The sequence below is a fragment of the Lagenorhynchus albirostris genome, chromosome 11 (genome assembly GCF_949774975.1).
Source record: "Lagenorhynchus albirostris chromosome 11, mLagAlb1.1, whole genome shotgun sequence".
Lineage (NCBI taxonomy): Eukaryota > Metazoa > Chordata > Mammalia > Artiodactyla > Delphinidae > Lagenorhynchus > Lagenorhynchus albirostris.
Window position 1 is genome coordinate 98,841,415 of NC_083105.1, and position 15,113 is coordinate 98,856,527.

A 15,113-nucleotide genomic window follows, 5' to 3' on the forward strand; every position below is an offset into this window, starting at 1 on the left:
ATGATCCGTTTCTGCTTCCGGGCACCCATACAATTATTTCTTTTTTGTTGTTGTTTTTTGCTTTTTGTTTTTGCGGTACGCGGGCCTCTCACTGTCGTGGCCTCTCCCGTTGCGGAGCACAGGCTCCGGACGCACAGGCTCAGCGGCCGTGGCTCACGGGCCCAGCCGCTCCGCGGCATGTGGGATCTTCCCGGACCGGGGCACGAACCCGTGTCCCCTGCATCGGCAGGCGGACTCTCAACCACTGCGCCACCAGGGAAGCCCCCGTACAATTATTTCTGTTACAAATAGTTAAAAAATGTTTCCTATGTGCCTCAGAAAACCACTTACAAAAAACCGAAGCCAAAAAAAAAAAAAAAATTCAACCCTTAACAATCTCAAATCCCCAAACAACAAATGTGCTGAAAAGAGACTTCCCAAACGAAAATTGCCAGGTTCATTGTTTTCAGGACTGTAACATTGTAACTCTAATTGGCAAAACTGACAGCAGAGAAAGGCAAGTAGGTTCTGGGCAGTGAGCTTGTTGGTCAGAATGAAGGGTGCGGCTCCAAGCTGCCCAGCATCACTGCAACGGAGGCGGTAACAGTTCTTTTAGGTAATGAACCAACCGTGAGGCATCCGGGAAGGGGAGATATAACTGTGTCTACACACAACTCTGACATCAGCCGATTTTAACAAGTTTACTAAAACGACAGTCATGGCCTTGACAATACTGAATGCAAAATACTGGTGTACACAGATTTTACAAGAGCCAACTTACAAGGATCAGGTTTAACAGATGGGAGAGGCCTGAGGGAAAAGGCAAGCACACGGATTTTATTGAGAAAAAAAGCTTATATACTGTAGGGTTGCTGAAGTTTAATAAATAAAGGTCAACTTATAATATATAAAAACAATATAAACATTTATATGCTACGTGCATATTGTATAATTTAAAGTAATAATTTATATATGGGGAGAGATGCCAATTTATGTTCTTCCGATCTTTCTCGACAAGGCACACACACAGGATGTGTCTATCCGTATCCACCGCCAGCCGACCAGCTTGTTGTTTTCTGACGTCAGTGCCCGGACGTAGGTTTGGGAGGTTTTGCACTGAGAGTTCCAGTGTTTGTCGTCAATGCCTCTGCAACCGTTCTTGACAGGCCTGGCCTCTTTACATCTCGTCTCATAAAAATATTGTTTGACGGGAGAGTTGCCGGTTTTGATCTCCCCCAGCACCGTGACCTGGTGTCCCCGAATGTCGATGGCCGATGACTTGTCAGTCACCCACAGGCTCTCGCTGTCACACACGGAGTACTCCCCTCGGTGACTCTTGTGTTCCGCGTACCTCTTCCTCCGGGCCGTTCTGTTGGTCGCCACAGGGTTGCCCACGTAATCCTCCATGAGGTACAGGGGAGGGGGCTCCAAGGGGGTGCTGTCACTCAGCAGGACCCGGGGGGAGTTGTAGCGTCTCTGATGCCGCAGCAGTTCGGGGCCCATGGCCGTCATGGGCTGGAATTCCGACTTGGCAGTCTCCCGGGGGGCCTCTGCTTTGGGCAGCGTGCTCTGGTAGTTTTCCTTAACGTCCACCATCTGCTTGGAGAGCTTGTTTTTTAAAATATCTGCCTGGATCAGCTTAATAATCAGGGAATTGAGCGAGTCTTCTGGCAAACTCCTTTGATCCATGCTGTTACCTTGGATGCCACGGAGATAAGCGAGAAATATCACATAAAACAAGATGGACATCACCTTGTTCACCTGTAAGATCTGAAAAGGAAACATAGGTGTTAACAGAAGGTGGTGGCCGCTGGGTCTTTGTCATCCTGAACCAGAGGCTGAGGATCCCTGTGAGGCAAGAGAGACAGCAGGGTACCACCATCCTAGGGGAGCATCAAAACGCCCCTGTACTGGCCAGATACAGAGGCTGTCTATTTCTCTCCCCTTCCCCTGGGAAATACTGCCTTTTACGAGCCCTCCTTTCTCTCCTAGATGACCAAGTGCCTTCACCACTACAATCTTTCCTCCAGCATCGTGGCTGTGTGAGAGGGAAAGAGGGGTGTGTGTGTGTGTGTGTGTGTGTGTGTGTGTGTGTGTGTGTGTCTGTGTCTGTGTGTGTAAGAGAGAGAGGGCAAGATCATCTTTTTCACAAGGAAACCAAGAACATCACCGGAAGGACTACAGCCTAGAAGAGTCAGGTCTTTCCCGAAGACCCAGGTTGCAAAGAGGCAGGTGTGCTTGACTCCAGGCTTTCAACCTCCATCTCTTTCCTGGACAGATAGCACCTGTCACCTTTGCACCTGACGTCTACCATCTGCAGCCCTTCTGCTGTGTGTAGATGACGTCCTGCCACTTCTTTATTTTATTTACTTATTCAATTTCTTTTCTTGACTGTGCCATGCAGCATGTGGAATCCTAGCTCCCCAAGCAGAGATGGAACCCGTGTCCCCTGCAGTGGAAGTGTGGAGTCTTAACCACTGGACCGCCAGGGACGTCTCCAGCCACTCCTTTAAAGGTCCCTTAAGCCTGAAAAGATCACATCCCGCTCCACCTCGGCAAAATGTGAAGAAATGGAACCTGAAAATTATAAATGCGTACATACATTTTTAATTTAAAAAAATCAGTGGCAGTAGCTTTGCAATTGCCTCAAGAATCATAGCTCTCTTGCCCCCTCCACTGCAGCCCCTGAGATCTCTCAAAGGAACAGATACCCCAAGGCTGGGGGTTGGGCCAGTTGCTTCTATATCCATAGCATCAACGATGGCTCGTTCTTGGCCAGCCTGGCAGAGCTATTCTCTTGCCCTTGTAAATGACCATGTGGGCTGCGACCTGTGCTGTGAGAGGGCCTGAGTGTCAGGTGTTCTGCCGACCTCTCCAATGGACATGCTCGCCAAGGTGCCCACCTGATCCCCAGAGACCCTCTTCACAAGACAGCAGGGCCCCCAAAGCACCACCTGTAGAAGATGGAGACACAGCTCAAAGCAATGGGCTACACTTGCCCTGAAGTGCAAGATTCCCTGTTAATTTTTCATGTTTGACTTTTTAAGTTTCCACTATGAAACGTTCCTTTTAATGGTTCTGTTTCTAACTCTGCTGTCTCCTTGTTTCAATGGCATCTTCACCTATCAACACTCTCATTCTGTTGCCATAGTAGAGCCTCGACCTGGGGTTTCTGCTGAGTCCTCGGGGAATTAGAGGGCTGATCCTGATATACCTTCATTGCTGGTCTCTCCCTCACTAGAGCACAGCCCTGATTTTCCGAGGGTTGGCACGGGACGGAGATTTTTCCGGTGGGGAGGGCTGGCTGCACTAATGACCCCTCCAGTGCTCCGCGCTTCCCACCACTCGCCTCGAGGTGCTCGTTCTGTAATCACCACTGAAGCCACCTTACGGTCCCCAGGCCTTTCTCGTTCCCTCCTTAAAGCTCTAAGCATGGAAAATAAAATCCTTCCCTTGGTTCACCTTTGGTATTTCGAGAAACCCAGGGGGAGAAGAGAAGGGAAATAAACAAATGTGGCACAAGACATAGAAAGTCAGCCCTGCTTACCAAGTACCCGTGTCTGAGCCTGCCCAAGCTAACTCGCTCCCGGGACTCAGAGACATCCTCTTTCCCCATCTCGGTGGAAGAACTGTGCTCTTGTCCCCAAAGGCCAACAGCACTGCTGTCACTTTATTCCAACTTCCTCCTCCTGGCGCCCAGCCTGTCTCTCTGATAAGGGGACCGTCTTCCTTGCATGGGAACCACTCTCTGGACAACTGACTCCTTCAAGGTCAGGGCTGAGAGAAGGATTCTAGCTGTGCTGCCCACCTCTAGAGATTGCCTCCAGGAATTGTATTATCCTGGGAAAAAGGTTCCCACAGGATAACTGATCTCCCCCCCAACTCTGCGTAAGAGTGACATTCCCTTCAATCTTGCAGGCCCAACAAAATCAACCATGAACACAAAAAGTGTGGTGTACATGCAACTAGAATTACACCCCCTTCTCCCTTCCCAAACAGAGTACAGCTGCAATAAAATAATTTGGGATGGAGAGGCTATTGGAAAACAATTTATGAAACCCCCCAAAAGCCCAGCCACTATCAACTAAGAATAAGCAGGCTACCTGCTCACAGGGAGATCAATCAAGTGTGGTGAGTGGAGGGAGGTCCCAGGTCCAGTAAGAGTCACACCTAGATTAGTAAGGTCATCGCAAGGGTGAGTCGGTAGGGAGAACGTTGATGGATTGAGCTGCTATATGGGAGGTGGCCTGTATGTGGAACCAAAGGATGGAAGAAGGAGAAGGGTATTTAATCCAAGTCCTTCATTTTATAGATGAGGAAAACCCAAACTGCAGTTTAAAGAAGAGGAGAGGCACACAAGGGCAGAGAGGGGGGCTCCACACTCCGGGTCCAGCATTCCTTTTCATCACATCATGATCGGGCTCCCACGCCCCACCCTTAAGCCCTGTTCACTGTTCGCGAACCGCTTGAATAAGCTTTACGGCCCATGTGACCCTTCACCTTGCACACTTCCATAGCCTCCTCTCCTGCTGAAATTTTGCTCATTCTTCAGTGCCTGGTTCGGAAGCTAACTTTTCCACGATGCTCCCCCGAAAGCGGCATCCCGGCCTCCTTTGCATCTCCATGGCACGCTGGCAGGTGTCACAGCCCTCATGGCACGACGTGGTTTACTCCCTAGACTCTCTCCCCCAAGGCCAGGAGCCCCTTCCTTCCTGTTTGTGTCTGCCTCTCCCCTGAGTCCACACCACAGTGAATACAAAGTGGGTGCAGGGAGTCAGAGATGGACCGAGGGTGGCTGGAATGCCTACCCTCCACGCACAGAACTGGCTTCCTAGTCTGCAGGGCCCAGGGCAAACATTTCTCACAGGCGGGATGGCGGCAGGAGGCGTGACCACGTTTGAGGCAATGCTCGGAGCCCCCAGGTGCCTGCTCCATGGTCCTGTGGGACCTCACTTAGAAAACCCACAGTTAAAAATAAAATTCTTCCGAATTTCAAGATGGTAACCACAGAGCGTTACACCTTGAGTTTGAGGTCCCCTCCCTGAGCGCCAGACTCTGTGTGATGCCCCGGCTAGCAGGAACGAAGACAGTTCGTCCTGGTGAAATTGTTTGAAAGTAAGGGTGGAAAGTTATCATTGGTCAAACGGGATGTGCAAAGCCCACAGGGCGCTGCGAGGAAGGGTGCAGCGTGCAGGGCCATGGACGGGAGCTGTGACTTTAGTGCAACCCGGCAGGGAGGGCCCGGGGTTGTGGACAATGAGAAAGGCTCCTGAGACCGCCTTCCTTGCTCCCCTGGGTAGGGTTGGGGCAGAGGTCAGGATTGTCAGAGAGGAAGGCTTCATCACTGATATTGCAAAGAATCGCCAAAGCGCAGTGATCAGATCGTACAAAGCAGACTGACTTGTAGTTGATTTATTATTGCTTTTCAATTCTCTACAGAGAAGTGTAGAGGTTGGACTGTTCCTACCCTCCCATCTACCTGTGGGAGCCCCAAGGCAAACCCCAGTAACCCCTCGGGTCCCAAGCACGCAAGTTCAGCACAGAGGCATCCGGCCAGTACTGCTGGTGGTGTGGTGGGACGAATGAACAAAATGAAGTATATCAAAATTCCCAGGGCTTCCCTGGTGGCGCGGTGGTTGGGAGTCCGCCTGCCGATGCGGGGGACGCGGGTTCGTGCCCCGGTCCGGGAAGATCCCACGTGCTGCGGAGCGGCTGGGCCCATGAGCCATGGCCGCTGAGCCTGTGCGTCCGGAGCCTGTGCTCCGCAACGGGAGAGGCCACAACAGTGAGAGGTCCGCGTATCGCAAAAGAAAAAAAAAAATTCCCAAATGCCCCTTAGCCTGGGTCCTACTCATTTCTGGATCTGGATGGTTGCTTACCATCAAGTCCAAAAACTCGTCATGATACTTTGGAATAAGTCCTGGGAGTAAATCATCTGCGGGCTGGTAAGAGTTTCTAGATATCTGCAAGGCTGCGATAAAACCCAGCAGGCTTCCTGCGGACTCCACTTTGATAATCTGCTTTCAGGTTTTCAGAGCAAGCCCAAGAATGTCGCTAATAAAATTCGCCCAAACGCAGATGTTGAAGTTGGAAGGGGCCATAGGGAACCACCTCATTTTTACCACTAAGGGCACTGAGACCCGGAGCAGTGTAAAGCGAGCCGTGTGAGGTCTGACTGCTACATGACACAGAGAGCGACAGGGGACCCTCGGTGATTAAATGTAACGGAGATCGCATGGCCGGTGCAAAATCAAGGTCATTGTCGGGGTGAAAAGTGATATCATTATGAAAGCACTTAGCACCGTGCCTGGCACATCATGATCCACTGGACGGGTTAGATGAACATGAACCTCAGTTATCTGTGGCAGCAGAAGGCACTGCACGCCTGCCCTCCGTGCACACACGCCAGGTAGCAGAGGACTAGTTCCCTGGAGTGGGGTGTGGAAGAGGAAAGGCGGTACCAGGAAGGCGCATCAGTGAACATTTCAATTTCGAGAGACTTCTATGCTCCTTCGCTGGTGGTGACTGCAGTTTATAGAGACCCCCGTTTAAGCAACGATCCTACCGAGTTAGCATTGTCTGAATGGCTCCTCCCGCACGACCAGGCCACGTCTTTCTCATCCCCCCATCTCTGACGTCCGGCACAGGGCTGCGCTGTTGTCGAGTCTCCAGGTCCGTTTACTGAATGAGCACCTACTACAAGCAAGACCTACCGAGACTCAGCTTCCTGGCCTCGGATTCTGTCTGGGTTTCTGCCAAGCCTGGTTTGGAAGCCAATCAACTCTGCCTCTTCTCCCAAAGAAAATACAGGCCTGGCTCTGAAGCAGGCCAGTGTCCCCAGGCTCTTCTCGGCTATAATTGGAAAAAGACCTGTTAAAGACCTCCGTTGGACCCCGTCCTGCACTCTCCCCAGTGCCCGCTTTCCCCGCTCAGAGTTGTCCAAGATCCTGACCAGCTTGCAGATGCTACTTTGCTCGCTTAGAAATGCTTTCCCACATATGGTGCTTTCCCAGTCCCTGGAGCAACATTCCTACAAGGTTTCACCATCCCTCAAAATACTCAAAAGAGAGCAATTTCTGATTCCTCCTTTTTGGCTCAGTGTACAATCCACACAGAGGGTTTGGGGTCTGGGAGGAACAGCTGAAATGGAAGAGAAGCCGGTGAGGATGGTGGTACAGGGTCTGAGGCCACAGCGACCAGGGTCTGTCCTGCCGCACGCAGGAGACGGGGGCCGTCACCGCTGAGTTCCACAAGTCACCTCTCTAGGACTAGCTCCCTGGCACGTGCGAGCCACCGCCTGGCCACGAACCCCCAGCCCCTGTGTGTCGCACGTGTACCGAGTGAATTTTGTGGCCTGGGCAGAGTGGGGTCACCAAGCGCAAAAATGTTCTTGCCGGGAAATGACATACATTGCGTCTTTCATCTTGGTAACAACACCTCGAAGGTAGGTAGTTACATTTCCCATTTCAGATGAGGAAACCAAGGCATGGGGAGGTTTAATAATTAGCTAACAAGCAGCAGAGCCCAGACTGGATGGCCGTCTGCCTCTGGAGCAGAGGCCCTGTGCTGTTTCTCTGTCCCGGCTCTCACACCGTCCAGAGGAAACTCAGGTTCTAAGCCTGGAGCCGGGACAGCTGAGCCCGGCCGGCTGAGCGTCCCCCCAGGAAGCCTCTAGGCACCTCTCAGCAGTTTCCAGGGGCTTGAGGTCACCACTCCTGTTTCCTCCTCTCAGATCCCCCATGAAAGGAAACACAATTCCGTTTCCTCCCGTCCTTCCTGGGCCTGATGCCCTCCAAGGTCAGGCCCCTGCAGGTGCCTGTCCCACGCGTTGCTTCACACAGAGCACAGAATGTACCACCTCAGACCCTGGGTTTGGCCCCAGCGCTGGAAAATGGGGTGAATAGCACAGAGGGCATAAAGGCTCTGTTCTAGCTTTCCTAGGGGAGGAGGTGTGAGAGCAAAGGTGGAAGCACTTTTTAATTTGCCAAGTGTTGAATATGCAAATTCTAGAGCTTTCATTATGTCCAGGGCAGCCACATCCGCCGGGGGCAAGTGCACTCGAGGACACTGGCCAGTTGTAGCCATAAGGACCTAATTCTTTGGAGAATTTCTGCAGCGATGACCTGGTCTCTGATGAATGCTAAGATGTCCAAAGACCACATCCTGCCAGATAACCCTAATATCTTGTTCAGGGAATGGAAAGAGTGAGAGGTGGGGAGGCAAAAGAGTTAAAGCAGAATGACCAAAAGGAGAGGAATGTGGTGGAAACGTTAAACCAAGGCCATATAAAAGGACTGGCCGGGCTTGTTCTCCTGCCTTAATTGCAAAATTAATTCAAATTGGCTTTGCTCTGAATATGGGTCCTGAGGCCTCAGAATGAGTCTGTTGGGGCCACATGAAGATGTTCTGACCCCTGACAAGGCTGGGGGCTGGGAGAGACAGGTCCCGGTGGAGCCGCCGCTGGGGACGGCTCTGGTTTTGGTTAATCTCTTTAATAATGATCCGGAAGCAGGAAAGAGGAAAAAGTGGCAGGTTAATTGAAACGCACAGATGACGCTTGAAGGGAAGGCGCTACAAACACCGATGAGGACAAACCAATTATTCCCCAGCCCCCGTGTGGGCGGGCAGCCTGGAAGAAGCAGGGTGAGATTAGACTGGAAACACGTAGCTTAACTCACTGGTGGATCCAAAACCAACAAGGGAGGGAAACGCTTGTGAAAGGATGGAGGGAAGGAGCGACTTGGGGTGTCTGGAAGGAGCGGATTAGAAATGAACTCACCAGAACTGGGTTGTGTGGGTATTCGTGGCGCCCTCCCCCCGACGGCCCTGCATGCATCCCTCAAACACACCTCACTCACTCTCATTGCACCTCTGAGGGTGGCCACTCTTCCCAGTCTTAGGCAGAACAAGAACACGTGCATTGAGCTTTAGAGAGGGTAAGAAATCGAGCTGAGATCAGAGAACTAGTCAACGACTGTCATCAAAGATGCCGGCGAGCATGGTCTCAATTCCCCCGCAACCAAAAAGCATCACCTCGCTGCTGTACTTGGTGAGACCTCATCTGAGACCCCTGATCCCTGGGCAGGTCTGCATCACATAGAGTCCATACAGGTGACAGCAGAGGCAGGGAGATGGATTCCTTCCCTGTTCTCTGAAAGCCCCTCATTCTGCATAGTTCCTCTTAGTGAAACTTACTTAACTCAGGGTTCTGAAACCGACTGACACAGACAGCTTGGCCCAAGATCTGAAATAGGACAAGGTCCTCGGTTTTCAGGGGATGCTGGCTTCCCGGTGGAAACAAGACAACCTATCAACAAGGAAGGTGTGTTCTAGGATGAAACAAAATGACATAGAGACCTCAGAAGGGTGACTCACCTCCCTCAGAAAGGAACTGCTGAAACTGGTTCCTCTTGGAGGCCAGAAAATGAAGACAAGAGACCCCTGAAATCACAAGGAGCCGGTCTCCCCAAAGCAAGCTAAACACCCTGAGCTGGAAGTAAAAAGCTGGGAGTTTCTTTTTCACAGCTGTTGGAAGAGGAATTTTACATTGTTCAAAGCATCCACGCATCGGGCCCTAAGGTAGCGAGAGACAGAAGGTACGGCACATGTCAAAACAATGTGCACCACAGCTCCCAGAAGAAGGTAGCGCAGTTATTCCCCAGGCCAGGGAACCCTCTGGCTTGGCCCCATCTTGGCAGAGAGATCTGAAAGGAGCTTGGTATGCCGACACAAGCCCCAGGAAACCCAGATTTACTTTATCCTTTACATACTATCAACTCTCATTTCATGGCCAGAGGGTAGACAAGGAAGGATCTGCAGAGAGAATCTGAGTCAATCCAGCTACTGGCCATAACTGTGTTTATCTAGGAAATTCCGTTTTCTTTGTTCTGGGCACCGATGCTCATTCACCACTGTGCTTGAAGATGTACATGTATGGGTTTGTGGTGGGCTTGTGTGTGCATGCGTGCACGCACACACACACCTCACACACACTGTAGCCTCCCAAAATGAGGATGGGTTACGGTCGAGTTATTTCCAAATTATTATATCATTTAATATTCTGAGACGTCTTGATTTTGGTTTCATTTTCTGCATCTGGATTAACTCCATTTTTCCAAGTGTGGAAACACACAAGGGAAGGCTGCTTCCATTACACAGACAGTTGCGGGTATGGCTGGTGTTCAACTCTTAGCGTCAGAGAATAACCTCCCCAAGCAAATGAAACTTCTTGTCCTAGATGTGGTCCTAGTGTTTGATGGGTTGATGGGTTGATGGGTTTGATGGGTTGATGGGTCAAGCATATGTATTACCCGTAAAGTGCTACCCAGCTGTAAGCTAACTGTATCAGAAGGCTGCTGACCTTCCATCTTTAATAATTATAATAAATAATGATGAGGACGATCAATTATCTACTTTGTCCACCCAGCCAAGGATGGCTCTCAAAATGGCAGAATAAGGAAGCTGGCTTTCTCTTGAGAGCTGGGAGCGAAGGGAAATCCCAAATCAGGACTCCCATTCACTCTGCAGATGCCTCTTCCAAACCAAGACCACAGCTGGCTTGGCAACGCCCAGACCTGGGACTGCACCTCCAGGGCAGCGGCAGCGAGGCCGGGGTCAACCCAAACCACTCTGGTTTGGCCCCACGAGGACTTGGCCACGGTGAATGTGGTCAGGTGGCAGCCTTTCTCCTCCAGGCTTGGCGATGGGGCCTGTGTCTCCCGCTCACACGTCCCCCAGCCCACAGCCAGCCTCCTTCCACGAGGATGAGGGACTAGCAGATGGTCCATGGCTGCCTTTGGTCTGGACACCCTCTCCAGGAAACCATGCTGTCTGGGGACTCGGAGGGCCAAAACCTCCTTCCACGGCTCACCCAGCCACCGTCCTTCACCTGAATCCCCTGCCACGCCGGGAAAGCAAGGCAGGAGAGACGTCTGCACGGAAGATTTCCAGAGCCTCTTTGCGCCCCCTTGCAAAGGGAGCCTGGAATGGACACACAGGAAGAAAATCCATCTTCCACCCGAACCCAGGTGTGTGGAAGGTACTTCATAAACATTATGATCCAATCCCAAACCATCTACCGACTCTCGCTCTGGGCAGCTGGGCAAGACGAGAAACCAACCCAGAGTTTGTCCTCTGAATTTTGGCACCAACACTGTGGACCCAAAGCTGTCATTCATCACAGACACAGTCATCCTAACCGCTTGTAATAACAGCGAGTATTTACTGAGCCGCACCATATGCTGAGCACTTCTCCAGACTTTCCATGGATTGTCTCAATTAATCTTCACGGATGCGATTATCATGCCCACTTGTCAGCTCAGGAAACTGAGGCTCAGAGGGATTAAGTTCTTTTGTCCGAGATCACGCATCATTTGAGAGGTGGAGCCAGGAGGCAGACCCCTGTGTGGCCCCCAGGCTGTACTTTTAGCCAGTACTGCAGACCACCTCCCAACTCGTTCCAGAGAGCTGAAGGCACCTCTGACTTGCTTGTAGGGAGCGGGGCACCAAGCCCCACACTGATACGTTAATGCTTCTTTCCTTGTTCTGAGAAAGAGATCTCCAAGACAGGTGCTCTGAAGTGCAAAGGGAACATTTCCCCGTCCAAGGCTGGGCATCGCCAATTCACAGTGGCTGAGAAGCATATCTATGCAACACGGGGCTGACGGGCTCACTTATCTATGCCTTAGTTTCCCCAAATGTCACACATTCCTTTCCTCTGTCCTTATTGGATGGTAAAGAAGACCAAGAACCCAGGGATCCTTTTTGAAAGTTGTTGGAATTTTGAAGGCGAGACAGATTTCTGATTCTTTGGTTTTCATAGATTTTTAGCGTATTGACAAGGAGAAATAAAATAATGCGGACTCTCGGCACGTCTCCCTCTTTGATTTATGAATGAAAAGCATCTCTGCCACTGATCAGTTTTGCGGCTACGGGAGAATCACTGCTCATCCTGGGGTCTCAGTTCCTAACGGGCTTTCTCCATAGGGCTGATGCTGGTATTTTGGGCAGGAGAGTTAGTTCTTCATTATTCAGTTTTGTCTCCCACACATGAAGCTCTGCCCCCAACCTACTAAATGTCAATCATGTCCCCAGTCATGGTGACGACCAAAAAAAGGCACTCACACTTTTCCAAATGCCATCTGGGGAGGCCTTATCCCTCCTGGTTAAGAATCACATAACATAATGCTGGTGGACTAAAGTGGTTCTCAGCCGTTTTTGACCCTTTTTAGAATGTGATAAAAACTAAAGAAAGTTTCCCCTAAAAAAACGCATGTGCACATATCGGAAACAGTTTGCAAAAAAATTCGAGGCAGTTCACCAGCTCCCCAAAGCCTCACCCAGAGACCCATAGATCCTCGGTGAAGAACTCTTGAACTAAACAGTTTTTCACAGCTTCTTCCCAGCTTTAATATCCTGTGCTTCTATGACCCTCTGATAACCCTGGGCCATTTCTTCACCAGACAGATGATCCTCAATACTGGTCTCGTTTTCTGGTCCTTCCTACTTTTCTGTGTCCTATTTTTTTTTTTTTTTTTTGCGGTACGCGGGCCTCTCACCACCGTGGCCTCTCCCGCTGCAGAGCACAGGCTCCGGACGCGCAGGCTCAGCGGCCATGGCTCACGGGCCCAGCCGCTCCGCGGCACGTGGGATCCTCCTGGAACGCGGCGCGAACCCATGTCCCCTGCATCGGCAGGCGGACTCTCAACCGCTGCACCACCAGGGAAGCCCTTCCGTGTCCTTTTGAAGCTACAGAGCCAGGCACTGGCATTCTCATCACCTAGAATTCTCAGACAATGGGAAGGTTACAGCAGGAAAGTGACCTCTGCCTCCAATGCAACAATCAATTAACGAAACAGCCAGAACCAGAAGCCGGCTCTCCAGAGGCGCAGAGCTGTGCTGCCCATCTGGAACCAACGCAGAGCCATAAATATAAGGACACCCAGAGGGAAACCTGCCCACAAGGTTGCAGAAGGGCTTCTCCGGGAGGTGCAGCGGAATCAGGACCGGCACGGCATGTGGAACGCTACGCTGTGAGAGGGCTGGAGCCCTCGCAGCCTGACTCGGCTCAAACGGTAGCCCATGAGGCAGAACCCTTCCCTTCCTTTTACAAATATTTGTGTGGCGTTAGCACCATTGTCTAGTGACATCTGCACTCCTCAGGAGCTTTGGAATGTCATGCCTTTTCTCTTCCATCTCTGGTCCTGCCACCACGCTGGATGACTCCACCTCCAACCTGATGGCTTTTCCATCCCTTTGGTTTCCCTTTCCCCAGCGTACTCAAGACCAATGCTCTCCCTTGTCTTTGAAACCCTTGCCGTTTCTGAAGAGCTTCTCTGCGTTCCAGCCGACTGGCGTGATGAGTGTGGGCGTGGCTGCACGCTGTCTCAGGAGGAGAAGCTGGAGGAGGGAGGGGTGCAGGACAGTCACAGAACATGGCCCAGGGGGACACCCCGGAAGCCTGAGAGAGGAGGCTTAAGCACCAGTAGAGGCTCTCTTCTATATCAGAGGGCAAAAGTGCCTAAGTTCATTGCTCTGGAAGACACTGTAGCCAGAAGATACACTGGGATCAGATACTGTGCACAGGCAGGTTGCTAGTTTAAAACACGCTGATTTCTGACACGCCTCCCACGTAGTGGTGGGTCCATGTGCCCTTCTCTTGTAGGTGGGTGGCCTGTGCCCATTTTGATCAATGCAGTATAGAGGAAGTAACAGTATGCGACTTCCAAGGCTAGGCTGTAAGCGGCCATGTGGCTTCTGCCTGTTCTTGGGGCCCCGAGCTGCCATGGGAGGCACTGACATTCAAGGCCACCATGTTGGAGACCCCCCTCACCATGGCCTTCCAGCCAGTGCTGCCAAGGCACTCGTCTTGCGGGTGAACTGGCCTGGGTGACCCATGCCAGCCCGTCAGTCAACTGAAAACCACCAAGGACCTCTGTCAAGGCCACCTGACCCACCCAGCTCGACTCGATTCCCTGAGCCACAGCGTCATGAGAAATGAGAAAACAGTGGGTTTTTTTTTACGCCACCAAGTTTGGGGGAGCTTGTTACACAGTGAAAGATGGACAAACACCCAGAGCTGGAAAAAGTACAGAGGATGAGAGGGGTCACCTTTTAGTGCCAGTGATGACGTCTCACTAAGTTTGCTCGAAGAGTCTGAGTACATTCCCGGAGGATGGTCTAAAATGGACCTCGGGAACCACGAAGAATAGGACCGTCCCCACGGAAGAGGCGAGCCGTCAGGCACCTGAGGGCCTGCAGCCGAGGGTCTGACTACAAAGGGGCGACACAGAGCCACCTCTGCTCCTGGGGACCTCAGGGCAAGTGATTGTGGGGGGTGGGGAGGAGGAGGGAGGGAGGGAGACACAGAGAGAAAGAGAGGACGGAGGGAGGAAGGCAGACAAGGCTTTTTTTTTTTTTTTTTTTGCGGTACGCGGGCCTCTCACTGCTGTGGCCTCTCCCGTTGCGGAGCACAGGCTCCGGACGCGCAGGCTCAGTGGCCATGGCTCACGGGCTCAGCTGCTCAGATCCTCCCGGAACAGGGCACGAACCCGTGTCCCCTACATCAGCAGGCGGACTCTCAACCACTGCACCACCAGGGAAGCCCTGACAAGGCTTTCTTGAACAGGGTTTCAGCTGAGTCCAAGGCCCCTGCATGGTGGCTTTTGGAAAAACGGCTAGGGAAAAACGGGGGAGGAGAGACTGTCCCCCCAAACCACCACGACTGCCGCCCAGAGGGTGTCTGCATCTAGATCCACCCGTGTTAGGAGCCACTCCACCGCACCAGCAGCCAGAGCTGGCTAACCCCACCCCAGCTGACATTTTCTTCCTAGCAGCCAGGGACACGGACACAAGAACGAGGGTATGAGCACTCAGGGTCAAAGAGGGCTTCCTGGTGGTGACACAGAATAGGCCACGCCCCTGCGGCCACTGGGACCCTGTCGCAGAGTGGGCGGGGCAGTGCCTACGGCTCTCTGCCATCCGAGCAGAGCAGGAGGAGGAGGAATTCCAACCTGGACACGAGCTGCTGGGAAACAGGCCAGCAGAGCGTGTGAGCGTGAGGATGTCTGTGAGTGTGCCTGTGTGTGTGTCCATGTGAGTATGTGTGTACGTGTGCATGTATGTCTGTGTCTGAG

The 15,113-nt window shown here is 52.0% G+C and overlaps 1 protein-coding gene across 8 annotated transcripts in view; it reads right to left on the reverse strand.

Moving 5' to 3' along the window:
• Positions 1-666: 666 nt before the first annotated feature.
• The window catches only part of NTF3 (neurotrophin 3), a 64,651-nt gene continuing 50,204 nt past the window's right edge, over positions 667-15,113 (reverse strand). For 4 of the 8 annotated variants that reach the window (XM_060167146.1, XM_060167152.1, XM_060167151.1 and 1 more), the window contains exon 2: positions 667-1,749. In XM_060167146.1, the coding sequence (XP_060023129.1) occupies positions 970-1,749 (780 nt within the window). In that variant the 3' untranslated portion in view covers positions 667-969. Of the gene's footprint in view, positions 1,750-3,328; positions 3,498-3,526; positions 4,031-4,082; positions 4,227-4,479; positions 6,093-15,113 lie in introns of those variants that run through there. The other 4 variants (XM_060167147.1, XM_060167145.1, XM_060167144.1 and 1 more) reach the window with 4 other exon arrangements.